Below are 18,402 nucleotides of genomic sequence, written 5' to 3' on the forward strand. Positions count from 1 at the left end.
AGACACTGAGTGTTTTACTTTTAACTACTGGTGTTGTTTTTTTTTTTTTTTTTTAATTTGAGACAGGGTCTATAATGGCTATTCTATGTTGTCAACTTGAACACCTCTGGAATTAACTATAACAACCCAAGAGTCTGGGTATACATCTGAGGGACTTTTGTTTCTTAATTAGAACATTTGCTTTGGGATGACCCACTTTTTACTTGCACCTTTTAAGGTGGAAAGATCTAGCTTTAATTCAGATATATTGAAGTGGGAATATCTATCTTTATTCTGGGCCACACTTTGGGCTGACAGCCTATATAAAGGACACGGAAGAAGGAAATTTGCTCTTTGCCTGCTTGCTCTTTCCCTCACTACCAAGTCCAGCTCCTCACTGAGATTAAAGTCTACTTTGTTAGGATTTTGGAGTAAACATACTGGAATTTTGGACCTTCCATTGCCTAAATCACCATTGTACTAGCTAGACCACATCCCGTAAGCCATTTTAATTAATCACCTATTTATATGTATATACATTTTTTCTATAAGTTCTGTTCCTCTGGAGAACCTAGCTAACACAGATTTTCATAACAGAGTAGTTCTAGAATAACAGAAGTACATGAATGATTTTTTAAAAGTATCTGGAGTAGACTTTTCAATTGTTCAACACCTACAGTTACTAAAGCCCTGCCTAGAAGTTTGAAGAATGCTGAAAGTCCATTGTGGGAACTGTTCTACAAACCAAGGAGACAGATACATTTGTTTTGATTCAACAATTGTAAGAGGCTTTGGTGACTCCATATGTAAAGCTTTTGACAGTTTTCGGGGAACTAAGGAAAATAATACGGATAATCAGTTGCTCCTAACATACTGTGACAAATTGACCAAGAAAGGGAATGAGATCTGTAATAAAGTTAACCGAATTCTAGCATCTGCATACCAAGAAGGATAATGAACTCATTGATAAAACTGACCAGCTCCGAATACACGTAACCATTCTAAAGGTTTCTAACTATGCCTTGGAAGAGAATCTTCTCTCCAGCAGTCAAAGAGCTCAAGTGGCAGAAAATCTAAATAAACTCCCTATTATATAAAGTTGGCTTAATTACAGCAACAATTCAAATTCAGTTGGTGTCAGCAGCTAAAGTAAGGGCATTAATGGGTAAAGAATGGGGTCCTACAGCTTGGAACAGGACATGTGGGAGGACCCCATTGAAGGTGAGAGCTTTGAGCTCTCAGATTCTCAAAGGTGAGATTCTTTATCTCACCCGAGGAGGTAGTCTCTCTCCCCTTCAATAGATGTGCTCCCACCACAACCTCTGAATTATTGCCTTTGATTGAGGAAGTTAATTCTTCATTTTTTGCTAAACCAGCAGTGTCTTCCTGTGAGGGAGATGTCAGGCCAGACAATACTTTTGTACCTCAGGGCACACCAATAGTTACCACCATAGTTACTTTTAACAAATCTTAAATCTAAGCAGGCTGTTAAGTTGGAAATAGAAATTCCAATATTATTCATAGTAAAACCTGCAAACAATCTCAAAGCTTTCCCAGCTAAAAACATATTATGTTATGAAGCATTGTATGAATGCAATATTAATATTCAAAGAATAATGATGACATAGAACACTGGACATGTTAGAAAAAAGTGTAGAACTTGGGAAATAGTTCACTTAGTTAAGTACTGAATAAGATTGCAAGAGTCTGTATATAATCCCCCAAATCCATATACATAAACCTGAGGGTAGTGGCCTATATTTGTAATCCCTGCACTGGAGAGGCAGAGAAAGGTGAATCCCTGGGCTCAGTGTCTAGCCTGGTCTAAATGGTGAGTTCCAGTCCAGTGAGAGATCCTGCCTCAAGAAACAAGATTAATGACACCCTAGAAATGACAGTAAGTTTCAACTCTGGCCAGCACATAGATACATGAAATGGCATGCATGTTCAAATACATACACACACACATACACGCACACACATGCATACATGCACACGCACATACACACATACACAAACACAACACAATGAAGGTTATAGAACTCAAGTGATAAACACAAAAGATTTTAGGAATGCTTAATGTCTAAGTCAAATGAAATCGACGAAAATATTTCCTTCTAATACAGCCTTTGTTTAGTTATCTTGTGAAGCGCCTTTATTTCTCACTTAAGCTTAATTTTCTTTACAATCATTAGACAATACTTCTGTAATTAAGTAATCATTTCATTTTAAATAATTTCTGAAGAAAGATTCATGCAGAAAAGTTGTATAAATTATGATAAACAGGCTTGTTTTCCACCTAAATCCAAAGTCAGACAATGATGTTACTTTAAACCTGTTACAAGATGAGAAAAATATTTACATGAAACTGATTATGCTAAATAATATAAGAAGCAGGGCTCCCTATGCATCTCACCAGAGAGAATCTCAAGACAATAATAAACCAGGAGCATTTTTATATAATAAGGTGAATATATGTGAGACCATTTGGTAAATCATTAACAGTTGTAAAAATGTTTATATTATCTTTATGTAATAAATAAATAGTAAATATATTTATATTTCCTGGGAATTATTTCAATCACTTGCTCAGCTCCTATCTCGGTCTGTGATATCAGTTATTTATTTACTTATCGTACTTCATTCTTTGGGTCTCTGCCGTTCACTTCACACTGTAGGATCCAGAGCTGAGTACATCACAGCTGGGGCCTTTAAACCACGGGTTCTCTTTCCACTAGCATTAATGTAATACTTCCCAACAGAGCAAATGATCACTTTCACTGTGTCCTGAGTTCTAATTGTGAAGTGTAACACAATTAATGCTTAAATCTATATACATTTTTATGTCAAGTACAGGGTCTGCTAGCTCAGGTTAACTTCACTGATGATGTTCTTTGATTCTGCCTGCTTACAATTGTCCCTAACCCAACACAATGCACCTTCCGTCTCAGATTGCAGCTCCTCAATTGCCAGGGCATCTAAGGGCATTGCCTGCTGCCTACATATTGCTTCTCATTCTGTTTGAGTTCATTACAGCCATATTTAAGAGTACTGAACTAACTCATTCTTTTCCTTCTCTGTTTCTTTCTTTCTTTCTTTCCCTCCCTTCTCCTTCCCATACTCCCTCTCTATGTCTCTCTATTACAAACATTCAGCAGCCTAGAATCAAAGTTCTCACAACTAGATTCCATGATCTAAATACTAAACTAGGTTCTACCAAGCAAATTATTTTAGATTTATTCCATATATCAAAACATCAGTATTAAAACACTGCATGTTTAAGGCCAAAAATGGTGGCACATGCCTTTAATCCCAGCACTCCCTAGTTAGAGGCAAGTTAATCTCTGATAATTTGAGATCAACCTAGTCTACCTTGTGAATCAGGACAGTCAAAGCTGAATAGTGAACCTTTTGAAAGGAAAGAGAGAAAGAAAGAAAAAAGGAAGGGAGGAAGGGAGGAAGGAAGGAAGGAAGGGGAAGAATAGGAGGGAGGGAGGAAGACACAGAGAGAGAGAGAGAGAGAGAGAGAGAGAGAGAGAGAGAGAGGGAGAGGGAGAGGGAGAGGGAGAGGGAGAGGGAGAGGGAGAGAGAGAGAGATTGCATACTTTGATTCTAGGTAGTAACAAGTGCCCAGTTAAGAACCTTAGTCCAGATTTGATCTCTTTTTGGCTTCCCACAATTCCTTTACTTATGAAAGATGGGTCAAAATAAGAGAAAATATGTAAATCTCTCTGTCATTGAAGCAGCTGTATATTAAGAGCCAGAACTATAGCAGACAGACAGGTATGAAACAGCATCCTATCTATGTTGCAAGTCCTTGGTCTTTATTATCTAAACACTGATTAGCTCCTGCCACATCTAGCTGTTAATTTGTAACCCAGGAAAGTTCAGCACAATTCTCCTTTTTAAATGAAAAAAAACTGCAAAGTCTTAAACTAAATTTCACAGTCTCTGGGTATTTTCCATTTATTGAATACGGCCCAAGTAAATACCCATCTGTTTTAGCACTAATACGATTCTGTATATCAAGCAGTGTGAAGATGGTTTTCCCTATGCAAGCTTCGTCAAGTGTCTTATCAACAATGCAGGCTTCAGGCACTTCCGTAAAGTTGAGTTGCGATAAATGAAAGATCCTTGTCGAATTGGTAATCACGCAGGTATTCAAAGTGAAGAGGGGATCGTATTTTCATTTAATTTCGGTGCCTCAAGATATTTTCCCTTATGGGCTATATTACCATCCTCTGCCTATGTATCCATCTTATAAGAAATCATAGCCACTCTTAATACATTTTAAATCAAGCTTCCCTGGATCTGCCCCTATACATCCTTTCTTTCTGCGAAGGTCTTTTGAATTACATGAGGGCTTGCTCATTTTAACATGCTCAAATGCTAAAGGACTTACAGAGACATAGAGACACACTGAACTCCCAAAGGCCATTCAGATATTATAGTGATTCTAGAATATTTTCACGGCCATAGTGAAATTATATTTCAGTTCTAAGGGATTGTTGTTGTTTTAAGACAAAGTTGACACTTTACTCTGATGTCTTCCAGGCCCATGGCTACTTTCTTAAAAAAAAAAGTGGGAAGTGGGGGTGAGAGGTCTATCTGACATACAAACCGACACAGAAGACATGTGTCCTGATTACCTTGACCACTATCCATTGGACCTAATAGATCCCAGTTAACCTCAGGCAGCTAGAGATACAATTGAAAGAAGTCAACATGTTTTTATGGAACATGAAATAATAATTCATGCTGGATAGTCACTAAGTTCCTATACCAACTTCTAATTACAAGACCCAACTCTGGCCACAAGCTGTCTTACAGAAGTGGAGAAAGCAGAAACTACAGAGAAACAGACCAAGAATCTCCCTACTCATGGCAGACTTCCGTCAATTACTGGGTCACTCTGGACGCCTTTGGTTGCACTGCACTGCATGCTACCACATACATGCTTGCCACTGTTTTGGTGGCAGAAAAAATACTTTTGCCCGAATATGTTGTACTGAGTATGAGTAAGCTTAGTTCCAGTATTTATTTTTTCAGTTGCTAGAGAGTCAAGAAGACAACTGGATCCCGGGCTCTAGCTTTGTAGTCCCTTCTTGGGAAACTGATATATGAGGATTGCAGAACCAAATTCAACTATCGATCTCAAATGAAGAGCTTTAAAAAGAGGGAGGAGAATACAGACCAGTGAGAGAATACTTGCCTCACAAGTGACATCTCCTAGGTTTAATCTCCAGCTCTGTAAAAACACAGCAAGACACCATGTTAATACTGGCTTATCTAAGTGTTTTGCGTCTCATTCCCATGAGATACAGCAGGAATCTGTACAAAATGAGAGAGAAAGGTAACATTGAATGAGACACAATGGCAAACTCTGCATCCTCGGTGATTGATCTGACCTTCCATTAACTTTGTTTATAAACACAGATGCCAACGTACAAATACCTTCTAAGGCAAATAATTTGAACTGCAGAACCAAATTGGCAACATATAAATGGGGAGCAGCTAAGTAGATGCACACATGCAGTAAGGACACATAAGCATGACAACCATGCTCACTGGCATAGTAATTCATTTTTAATAGATTGTTTTATATGGGAGGTATTGTGTAAGTGTGGTGTTTGTATTGTATCCCCACATGTGTGGAGGTACACACAAAAATGTCAGAAGACGACGTAGGATATTCCGCTCTACAACACACCATCTTATGTCTTGGAGATGAGGCATCTCAATAAATTGGAGTTAGACTGGAATCTAGCAAGTGTCAGCTATCTGTGTTTCTGTCCCTGTCTCCAGATGTGCTGGGGTTACATGGGCCCACAGGCATGCTCTGCTCTTTGTAATCTTTCCCGGAACCAGGAGGTAGACTTGCTGCAGTGAGGCTCTGGCTTCTAACCCTACAGTGTTAATGTTATAGACAGATGTGATCATATCTGTCTTTTTTTTTTTACATAGGTGCTGGAACTTGACCTCAGGTGCTCTCCCTGGTACCGTGAGCACTCTTTCCCACTGAGCCATTTCTCCAGCCCCTACATCATGGTTACTAGTCCTTAAAGTAATAGACATCCATCATAAAGGAAAATGGAACCAAATTATGAGACTCCAGAGCAGCTGCCTGTCCTTTAAGATGATGGACAGACCACTGCTTCTTTCTTGTTCAAAACCTTTCGGTCACTTTCATCTATCCCTCCACATGTCTCTAATAAACTCATCATGGCTGATCTGGTCACATTTTTCCCCTTGACATCTGGAAGACTTTACAAATAATCCAACAACTTTTATCTATAGCACATCTCTCTCACTCACAGACATGCACGCATACACTCATGCACATGGGCATGCATGCACATGCACTCATGTACACTGTGCACAAACACATACACTGTAATGGCTAGTTTGAATTGTCAACTTGCCAAAATCTAGAATCACCTGAGAAGAGAATCTCAGTGAAGGATTGCCTAGATCATGTTGGCCTGTGAGCATGGTTATGAAGGATCTTTCTTTTTTTATTACATTTTTAAAATATTTGTTTATTTAATGCATACTACACATGGTTGTGAGCCACCATGTGGTTGCTGAGATTTGAACTCAGGACCTCTCAGTCAGTGCTCTTAACCACTGAGCCATCTCTCCAGCCTATGAAGTGTGACAACTCATTCCACTGTGGCTAACACCCTTCTCTGCAGAGGGTCTTAGACGCTGTAAGATTACAGGAAGCTAACCGACTAGTAAGCATGCATTTATTTCTCTCAGCTCTTGATTATGGATGTGACATGCTTAGCTATTTTAAGTCACTGCCGCTTTAACAGCTCTGCTATGATGGAGCACAGCCTGAAATTATGAGATAAGATAAACCCTTGCTCACCTAAGTTTTTCTTCGTGGTCAGGGTATTTTATCATTGCAGTGGAGTTGAGAGCAAGACACGGACCTTAAGGCATGTACTCTTAAAGTCGACTACTCACTGCACATAAATAAACCTATAGGTTCAGGACTGCCCAGGATTTTGAGTAAAATCTAGTATCTACAAGTTTTATGCCAAGAGCTTATAAATGTCACACTTACAAAAAGAATCCTCCTCTACCCCATATTTCACCCAGAGTCTTCTTAACACAGTTACTCCACTTCTGGCATCTCATTTTAACTCAAAGAGAGAAACCAGTCCAAAGATCTGGCAAAACAAACAAGCCAAAATGATATAGATCTGTCTTCTCTGCTCTCCCAGCAACAGTGGGAAGAAATTCCTTGAGGAACTGCTTCAACTTGATATGGATGAGTTCTCCTTAGCTGAAACCATCCATTGTCAAGGGATTGAAGTTCGCTCTGCTATGTTATTTCAAATTGCCTCGGTAGTAATTCCTTCTTGCTTGAATTTCATCAAGTTCCCAGGACAGAAGCATGACTTCCCTAGACTGTCTTTGTCCTAAATGTGTCTATCACCACAGTGGGTGCTTCAGGCATGGTACTTTGTGTTAAACCAGCATCCTCCCTTGGTTAGTTAATCATTCACACCAATATGGGATTATAAAAATACGGAAGTTTTATGCCTGTGGTTGTTTTCTAAGTCTAGCCTAGGAAAACGTGAGCTGAGTGACTAGATCAACAGATGTGTATAAAATATCAATTGTTATACTGTTCGCATTGGTGCTTTGCATAAAGGAAACCAATTTCAAGCTGCCTGGGGTTACCAAAGAATAAAAACTCCCTTTTTATGCATGTAAATACTCACTTACCTTTATCCAAAATTAATCCATTCATGGTAGTGCAAGCAGATGCTTGCTCGTTATTGCCCACTGACATTTTTTTTCAGTATGTTCTAATCAGTGATTAAGATACTTGTTGGGGGATTGGTTGAGCTCAGCAGGTCCACAATTTTGAATACTTACTGGTGCTGTCTTAGCAGAATGTAAGCATCACCTGTTTCTCCATATATTGTTTCTCTAGGTTATATTGGGCCACCTTGCTAATAAGTAGACTATAGATAATAGGATGACAGACAACACTAGCAATTGAGTCCTCCAGAAATTGATCCCAAGTTAGAGTAAAGGAGGGTAAAAGTTGTATTGAGAACTGGTCCTAGGAAAAGCACAGAGGAAGAAAAGAATTATTTGCATGCCAGGTATGTAGGACGTCATGTGAGGTTACTGATTTGACACACTCCTTTGCTGTCCCAACACAGAGCAAGCTTTAAGCCATTGATATTCTACTAGAAGAGCTGGCTGTTGGACGGAAATGGTAGTCATTTGGAGAATGATAGTACTGCTATTGGCTGGAACCTCCCTTAGAGGAACCTGACCTCGGTTTAAAAGCCAAATTTGAGTGAAGGAGGAGTGGGCCATGAGAGACCACCAGCTCACACGTGCATAGAGCAGGAGCAGCCTTGGAGGAGGATGAGATTTGTTACTGTGGTGTTTGCATTGCAAAGCCTTTTTATATCCTAGTCTGTAACTCAGCACCATCAAGTTAGAGGACTCCTAATAATTAAAATGACGGATCTTGCAATTGACAGGTCCCATCTAACTTCAAGTGTCTGATCCCAGCTTATTTCTTTGATTGATAAGGGGGGTTCTTGCAGTAGTCAAAGAATTGCACAGAGAAATGGTGATAGAAATAGCATCATGAGGGTCAGCCCCAAAGACTAGGGAACAGGTGCACCTTCTCCAGCTTCATGACCATTAGCACTGTCATTTGGGAGTACAGAGGAAATGAACTTGTTGAAAGGCAGTGGGAGGACCTGAAGGTCATGACAGAGGATGAAAGGAACAAAGAAAGAACCCCAGGCAATCAGGAGTCAGAGACAGAGGCATACTGTGCTTGCTGACTCTTCCCCTATGAGGACAATTGCAAGCCTCAGAGACAGATTGGTAATGGAAAGTATGCTCACCAAGAATGCCAGAGCGGTGCTGCACCAGGAACATCAAGAAAAATGGCAGTAAGTCATAGTCCCAGAAACTGTATTTAAAAAATAAAAATAAAAGGAACTCTCCTTCAGTTTGCATGACCATAATAAGCAGGCTCTCCAGCAGACCCCGAGGTACAGTGGTTGAAGAGTTGAGATAGGGTCACGGTTGAAGGCTGTTAACTTAATACCATAAAGATTCAGACAGAAGAGGCCATCAGTAGCCTGAGATATTGTGTAGGTTGTCACTGAGTTTCCAGCATTCATAGGGTCAAGAGACCGATGGGTAGGGCTTTCTGCTGAATCCTCTGGTTGTAGATATAACCAGAGGGAGTGGGAGAGAGGAAAGGAGAGGGATGGAGGAGAGAGAAGGAGAGGGAGGGGGAAGAGAGGAAGAGAGAGGAAGAGATGGGGAAAGGGAAGGGAGAGGTATATAATATGTATATAATAAGTATATGACTGCTCTCTGGAGAGCAGAACCACATCACTGAGTTTCTGATATTCTGTACTGCTTTAGGTACAGGGGGTCTCTCAAAAACACACAAATGACAGGATAGAGATGGAACTCTGTGGTAAAGCCCTTGCACACCAGGTGACCAGGTGCAAGATCCTGGGTTCAATCTCTAGCCATATATACATATATACATACATATATATATAATTCATATATATGTATATATAAAATTCTTGCCTGTATATGTGTTATATTTTATACTCACAGTGTGTGTTTGTTATGTGCATCTTATAAAACTATCAAGTTTTAAAGAATATGGTTTATATTTTATATATCCCTAAATCTCTTTTGTCAAACCCAATGTTTGACGTTTCAAATACTAATTCAGCCGTCCTGAAATGATTTTATCATGCTATTTGACAATTTTCACATTGTAAATTCTCTCAATTCAACACTATTTCATGAATGCCTACTGTGTACCAGGTGCTGGGCTGCATATTCTGAAACGATGAAGTACAATGTTGATATCCTTTAGAGACTTTTTTCCATAAATAAACTCAAACAAACAAATAAAACCCCTCATATATCTGTTGGCTTTGGCTTTTCTCTTTTCTGAATGTCCTTTTCTTATTATCACACATTTTCCTTATGAGGCCATGTCCTTTTATCACCTTTCAGGGTTTCCTTAAATGTTCTGTGTGATGTAGGTTATTTTACACCATCATGCACTTTGAATGAGCATTGCCTAAAAGCCCCTCCCTCTCTTTTTCATTTGTGTATCCCCTTAGCTATCATAAGGTTTAGACGATGTTGTGACAACACAACATGTCCAATGAATACAGTAAACCATAGAGCTTGATAGATTTTGGCCAATATGTTCATCACACCAAGGAATGCTTCTAGCACTCTCAAAAACTGCTCTATTCCATTCCCCAGTTACTCTTCCCCAGGAATTAGTTTGGAGCCCAGACTCAATGCTATGCTTCCCACTGATGCACTTTTTCTTTTTGTAGAATATCATATAAATGGACTCATGTATAGCATGGAATCTCCTTCACTTACTTCACTCAATATTCACTAAATTGTGGCATGATTCCCTGGTTTGATTCTTTTTGTCTCTGACTACTCTTATTAGATGATATTCACTATACATTTATTTAGTCATATGAATGGAACAATATTGGGTTCATCTCCATTGTGAAACAATTTTGAAGAAGTTGCTAGCATCATTCATACAAAAAACATTTGTTTGGGTTGAAGTTACTGTACCTAATGAACTTATAATTAAATGGAATTTCTATGTAGTTACTAAGCATAAGACTACTTTAATAAGGAACTACAAAAATGTAGTTCACAAAGTACTTGTACCACTATGATGTTTAAGTAAGACAATTCAGGAAAGACACACACTATAAGACATAAGTTCATTCAAACCGTCTCCATGCCAATACAGTCTTTGCATTCGCCAGTCCTTTTACCTCAAACAGTGAACGCTGCCCTAGTTTATTGACACAGAAAGATAAATTTGACTCCTTTTCCTATTACCTTACACTTACATCTGGTCTCATAGGTATAAATGAAGCTGGATCCTTTTATAGTTCTAGTTTACAAGTGATTGGCGAATTTCACTTTAGGGAGCAATTTTGCTAAAGGAGATGATGGTTTAGAACATGATAATGGGAAAGAAAATTAAGACGATGAAATAAGCACTCGGATTGATCTTCGGGTCCCCAGTTCTCTCCATCAGAGAAGGAGACATAATAAAAATGCTATCCAGCTCTTGTCATGTCATGTGAATTAAGACTTAGGAGTTTCTTAGTGGAAAACATTTTATAACTGGTAACATTTTTCAGTGAATTCATTGAAATGCCATCTTCTAAGAAATCCATTTCGAAAAGAATTGTACAGACTGAAAATTACCGGGTAAATTGGAGAGAAATGTTTCTTTGAGTCAAAAACTTCACTTGTATTTTAGCTTCTCGAGAAGCACACATAGCCTCGCTCTGGAGTGCTTTTCTTTGAAGGGGGGTGCAGGGAAGTGTCACCACTGAGATCTTCAAGGATCCAAGGATCACAGATGGCTTCCCAAGGGCCTGTGGCATGGAAGGTAGGGTCTGTGTCCAGGGAGATAGAGACACTGTAGTTATTAGAATTAGAAGCTTCTGGCATAATTTAGAAAGGGAAGTTTATAGTCATTGTTACACAGTGAAGACTAGGAAAGGGCAGCATTAGATTTTCTAGTTTGTATTTGGCTATTCTGTGAGATACATAGGAAATTCTCCGAGAGAACATAGATTTTGGGCAAAAGGAGGCTCTTGTCCATGAATACGTCTGTCCTTCCTTCCCTTGCTGCCTTCCATCTTTCCATTGAGTCAGAGTCTATGCAGCCCTTGGTGGCCCCGATAAACACTGAATAGTCAAAGGTGGCCCTAACTATTTAGTCCTCCTGCCTCTAGACTCTCAAGTTCTGGGATTTCATGTATGCACTGCTCTCCCTGGCTTCCATGAAAGTTGTCAAATGGACCAAATATATCTCTAGGCTGTGCTTATCCTCTTTGAAGTACTACAAAACCGTGCCCTGACACCTTTTGTCCATGTGGTACCATTAAAAGCATCATTTGTTCCTCAGGCCTGCAACTAATCCATTAAGGACACAAGTGTCTTTCTGGTGATGATGTCACTTTTATGTCCGCCGCAAGGAAATGTGATGATGTGATGTTGCTTAGAGTATTTTCAGCTGTTCATGTGGATAACAAAATAATAAGTATTAAAATGCAATATATATGTACATATACCTATGTATACATATTATATATATGCACACAAAAATATCATGTACTCCTGAATCTGACCTTAGAATTTAGTGTTAGGGATTGACTTGATTACTATCTACAGAAAAGAACAATAAAAATCTCCTAATCCCATTAGGTATTATGTTTATTAGATTTGCCAAATGAAATATTAAACTATTGTTTTTTAAATAATGGTTCATTTCCTTCGTTTTCTAATTCATGAAACATTATTTTTTAAACTCTGTGCTTCTAGAATAGTATTTATCATAAAATATACCAAGCTGTTCTTAAATCAAGAAATAGCCTAGATTTATTTAATATTAGTTTTATTGTGGTGTGTGTTTGTGCGTGTGTGTGTGCGTGCGTGTGTGTGTGTGTGTGTGTGTGTTTGTGTGTATGTGTGTGTCTGTGTGCTATTATATATGTGTACCTGTGTGCCTGAACAGGTTGTTCGATCGTCTGGAGCTAGAGTTACAGGTAGTGGTGATGAGCTGCCCGGTGTTGTCACTGGAAACTGAACTGTAGAAATCTGCAAGTTTAGCCAATGCTTTCAATGACTGAGTCATCTCCTCTGACCCAAGCCTGGATTTTAATGGCTATAAAAGGAAACAAATTAAAAATACACCAAGTTTCTTTTTTTAGGAAACAAGGATGTGTTTACCCCAAGGCAAATGAGTGTTACTAAAGTCCAGAGATAGAGTTTCATATTAAAATAGGGAACATGACCTTTCATAGCCAAAGAACAAAGTAACAAGTCTATAGATCTAACAAATCCACCAAAATGGTCCTGAGGTGAGCTGCAGCAAGGAGGTGTTCTGTGGTTTTCAGATGTCTCCTTGCAGCGTTCTTGGCCTTGGGTTTGATTAAGACTCAAGATCCTCCCAGCTTAGTGTGAGGTTTAGCCCACTCTAGAATGTTAGCTTGAATACAATAGTTGAGGTAAATGACTACTGAACACAGCCTATGGTAATTTTGGGAATAGGTGCTATACAAAATTTTTAGTTAATTCTTCTTTCATTGCCAGTAATTTCATGCCTTAACACGCATATTTTAGTTTCCCAGAACCTGAAGGTCTTCTTTTTGTTTTATTTCTGTTGATTTTGTTATTAACTATTCAATTCTTTCTATCATAAAATAGTATCTATTCCTATTTTGGAGGTGGAAAGAGAAATTATTATAAAATATGTAAATAAGACTTGAAAACCTGGTTCATTAGGAAAGTTAAAGCTATCAAAAAGCTATCAGAGAAATGAGAAGGTTGAGACACAGAAAACACATAGTATTTTATTTAGAGCCAAATTTCTAATAAAAAGCATAGAAAAATGAGGAAATTATGAACAGTTATAGTCCACCCTTAAGTCCACAAAATAGAAAAAATTATTTATGATGTTATTAATCTTGGGGATTTTGTTGTTTTGTATTTATATATATAATGTTGGCAGAAAATGTCTTAAAGTTTCTCAAGCATTTAATTCAGATTTAAGCTAACTATGATGATTACTGCTAGGTGGCTGGGATAGGTTGAAGATTAAAAGACAAATGTATGTGAATACATCAATGTCACAGAATTTTAAGAAGGTCAAATTATGCTATCTCAAAATAGAGGAAGATGATTAGATGCAATCACACCTATAAGAGAACTGTATGTTTTGGGGAAACTAAACAAAATTGAACAAATTGACAATTTCTAAGTAATGAGTACTAGATACTTGCTTAAAGGAGTCTACCTGTAGAAATCAAGCCAAACAAATCTGAGAAATATTCAGTGCTCAATAGTATTGAAAGCTCTACCAGGTTATTAGTGTTTATTCTATTGGAATCAAATATGATTTAAAATGTTTTAGTAATTCATTTCAGGCTACCTTCTGTATATTTAGGCTACTCAAGTGATCTTTAAATTATTGTCCAATTCTACCTTAAAGAGCACCGTCACAGAATGCGTGCAATTCATATCATCTGGAGTTACTGTCATTTTGAGGCTAAGTCCCATGGAAATTCATAACTTAGAAATGAAAGTCGCAGGGATGCAACTGCCGTCACAATGCCGATGCAGTGGCCATAAATATTTCATGAACATTGCATGGGCCAGGGCAGATCTCCATTTTCATGAGTTAGAATTTGTACAGCTAAGTCTCCCGATTTTACTATTCATAATGCACAGTGTGCCCCACAGAGCATTCCATATAGTGCTTTTTAATATTTATGTTTAATGAAGAAATTACTGTTCTGAAAAGTGAACAGGCTATGCCAAAGATTTCCAGTTGAAAGTGTTCAGTTTGGTTCAACTGAAATAACAATCAACAGGTAATGACCTTGCTGACGTATCTCGGCATATAAACACATGTCTTTTAGAGCAATGTGGAGTGACAAATCGAAGCCTCTTAAAACCAAGGAAAAAGGTTCCTTTAAAGATCATAACCTTAAATTTTTCATTTTAGACAAACTCAAAAGGTTGAAATACCAAAGCACCTTTTAAAAAATACATAAAAACCATTAATTACAAATGAGATACTTACTGACTACTTTATAGTTGAAATATATGTCTATTCTCTGGTTTCTTTTGTGCCCCCCAAAAATTTAACTTGCTAAAATATTACCAAGTTCAATAATGAATTACTGTTGCATATTTTAAGGAAATTTATCTAAGCACGTTATCAGTGCCTGTCAGAATAAATTTTGTATTCAACATAATGAATAATAATAAAATACTATTATGTGTGCTGAAATCAAAGAAATTACTACCAAAAGTTATTTCAATGGGGAGAGTGGGTGTACACCTCTAAATAATACTTGTCCCATGTAAAAAGAAAAGCTTGAAAAACTGTAGAAAACAGGCATAGGAAAATGTCTATTTCTTGGTTTTAAAAAGGAGCATTTTGATATTGTATTTAATTTTTTTGTCATTTTGATCAATTCTTACAAAGGGAAGAGTGTTGAAATGCTTCTCTTATCTTGGGAACATTTAGAAAAGTAAGCTAACATCCTTGAGCAGTTCATGTGCAAGCCAAGGCTGATAATTCATTTTAGCATATGTATAAATTGCATTCAAGTGGGTGCCTAAGTCACAGAGTTTCTTTTGAATACACTTCAACAAGAGTCAGTGTTCTCTAGTGACTTTACACTGGATACTACTCACCAGTTCAATTATTTTTTTAGGCTTCCTACCAAGGAACATACTAGAAATTCCTGAACTTACAACCACACATTCATATTGTGTTTCTGGTAGTATTTAACTGAAAACGAGACACTTTTTGTTTCCCATTTGCTTCTTCAAAATTTTATTTTCCAAGGACTCCATTGAAAAATTTAATCTTTCCGAAATGGATTTGGACTACCTCTGTAGTGAATGAGGCTTTGAGGAGGAATCTGAGAAGTATATCAGGCAGTTTCTACTCAACACTATTTGTCTTGCACATGCCCAGCTTTGATATTGTTTTGGGACACATTTGGATCACAATTCATTAATTAGGTTCTATTTTTAACTGACCCATTTGAACAGGATCCAGAGCTGGTGAGGAACATCTGTCGCTGGGTGAGACAATCTGTTCGGGTTCCATTTTTTGCCAAGTTGACCCCAAATGTCACTGATATTGTAAGCATCGCAAGAGCAGCAAAGGAAGGTAAGAACTGAGAGTGCCATCAGTTCCCAGTTACCAATGCTGCCCCAGTGGTGGAGCCATTCTGAGGCAGACTCTTCCACATACATATATGTATGCCCATATTGATCTTTTAGGAAATATAAGGAATGTATTACTTGATTTCATAAATGTATAAGACATATGTCTAGTTTTGAAATAGATACAGAATCATATTTGCACACCTTAACACACGTGAAATATGAAAAAAAAACTGCAGTCCCAGCAGAGACCTCAAAAGTTAAGGATGTCGGCTTGTACCAACTAAGTATCAGCTTTTGCATGTGTCATGAGGTTGAAAAATATAGCTACATCCACAGTGAAATTACTTATGTGAACCTTGTGTTTGTTAGAACAATGCCTATAAACATCTCTGAATACATAGATCATGGAGCCAATAGAAGGCTTTACCAATTGGGCTTGCTTTCATTCCATAGTAATGGCACTCTGACTTGCAAAGACACTGCAAATTACCCAAAACTCGCACTGGTTGGAAAACATTTACATCAAAACACCCATCTAAGGATTAAGAGATTGAAGCCAGGGTAATTAAAACTTTCAAAAAAAAATCTAACATTTACGTATAACTGGAATGGTGAAATAAATGCAGACATTTGAGGGTAAGAAATTCTGGGTTGCATGGGCCTGAATGGGTTTCAACCATCCTTTCTTCAAGATCTAAAGACAGTATTCATATGTGTTTCATAGGTGGTGCAGATGGCGTTACAGCCACCAACACTGTCTCAGGCCTGATGGGACTGAAAGCTGATGGTTCACCCTGGCCTTCGGTGGGCAGTGGAAAGAGGACTACATATGGAGGAGTATCAGGTGGGTTTGACTCTTTCCATCTTCTTTTCTTGGCCACTGCTAGAAGTCCAGACATTAGGGACAATAAAGAGTGTCATGCATTTTATGATATTAGATTCTGACATTACTCATTACTGATAACTATTCCTAATTGATATGGTAGGTCAAATTAAGTATGAGACTCTAGTCACTACTGGATGGGTGAGACCGTACTGCAAAAGGACCATGCTGCACCTCTCCTCCTCTGATCTCTGCTTTCCTCAGTTTTCTCAATAGCATGGCTATATTGCCCCTTATTAGTAAAAACTAACACCATGGCCTCTTGATAGGAAAATGTTCTTCAAATATAATAGCTTTTTTTGTTATAATCTTAAATCAGTTTCTATCCTTCCTAGACTCTTAATATCACCTGTTGTATTTAAAACACCATGATTTCACAACTCAGAACAGAACATTAAAGCATGGTATTTAGCTTCAGCTGATGAGATGACAGGCCGACCTCACACTTCTGCATATATATATTTTTTCCTCATCCTCTTCCACTTGGATCTGAAAAAGAGAGAGAGAACTTTACTTCCAAGGTCCCTTCTGGTCTTGTTGCCCTCCACACTCTGTTGCTGTGACAACATGAACTCGGCCTTGCAGAGACAATGCTGTGAGGTTCTTGACTGTACTGATATGGGGATTAGTTTCCTTGGTGATAGAGAAATTGGTAAATATACATAAAATAATGGTGCCCCACTGTTCAAGAAAGGCCTTGCTGAATCGTACCAAAATGCACTTTCAGAAGAGGGAGGATTGGCAGCCCAAGCCTTTCCTATGCGGAAAGTCTGCCGTGAGGTTAAATCATAGCCACAAGCCAAGGTAAAGCTACAAGGACACGGGATATGCTATGATTTCAATTGAATGCTTGAGCCACCATATCTGAAGGAGGAAGACTAGCAAGCAGCTTCTGCTTAGCCTCCGTACTATCAAACAGAGCCTTAACTGTCGCTGAAATGTGGAATAATACAGGCTGTGTTAGCAAGGGCCCTAGAAAGAGTCAAGAGACTCTGGAGTGGGGCCTTAACGTATGCTACGTTTTCTGTCAGCTCGTTTCAGTTTTTCTTCCAGGCTGTCATGTTGACAGCAAGAGAATAAAGGAGGTCACAGAGGGTGCTGAGCATTAAAAATTAATAAAAGAACTATTGAGGTAGTATTTTATATAAGTAACGCCGCTCACGTTTTCTCATTTAAGCTGCAATTTCAGAATACTTTCCCCTGCTATAACTCAGTCTAATAAAACTATGAAATTACAGCATTAGAAAGAGTCTTTCATGTTTCAGTCTTTAAGCATACATATACTGAACACAAGCTGTACCTCAGGGCCTGTTAGCATTTGCAGGAAACTCCATTTCTGAGATTTATAAATACATATATAAATATTCGCTTGGGCTATAAGTTCGGCTAAGCTGGAGTTGGAACTCTCATTTTAAACAACAAAATGTCCCTCATGTTTTTAAGGGGCTGTCCCTCATTTCTAATAGATTCTATATTAAATTCATCCACATTGCACAATCTGTTTTGAAAATAGCCTTTCTCCATTTGGACAAAGCTAATACAGTCTTTCTCTGTTAAAAGAAACACTTGCTATAGGTTAAAAGAAATAGAACCAGAAAAGCAGATTAAACTGGTAATGATAAGATGTTTTAGGGCAGAAGCAAGTGCTATCACAAAGTATCTTCAGTTCCCATCCTACAAAACCTAGCCTTGAAAAACTGCGGGAAAATAAAAATCTGCTTCAAGTTCCAGCTGAATTCTTTTCCTGCTTTGTTAGATATGGTTGTCAA

General features: G+C 38.1%; 1 protein-coding gene across 1 annotated transcript in view; it reads left to right on the plus strand.

Annotated features, from left to right (window-relative positions):
* Dpyd (dihydropyrimidine dehydrogenase) overlaps window positions 1-18,402 on the plus strand; it is an 865,876-nt gene that overhangs the window by 610,997 nt on the left and 236,477 nt on the right. Inside the window, exons 17-18 of the mRNA NM_031027.2 lie at window positions 15,631-15,751; window positions 16,475-16,594. Coding sequence (NP_112289.2) covers window positions 15,631-15,751; window positions 16,475-16,594 — 241 coding nt within the window. The remainder of the gene's footprint in view (window positions 1-15,630; window positions 15,752-16,474; window positions 16,595-18,402) is intronic.

This window comes from Rattus norvegicus, chromosome 2 (genome assembly GCF_036323735.1).
Source record: "Rattus norvegicus strain BN/NHsdMcwi chromosome 2, GRCr8, whole genome shotgun sequence".
NCBI lineage: Eukaryota > Metazoa > Chordata > Mammalia > Rodentia > Muridae > Rattus > Rattus norvegicus.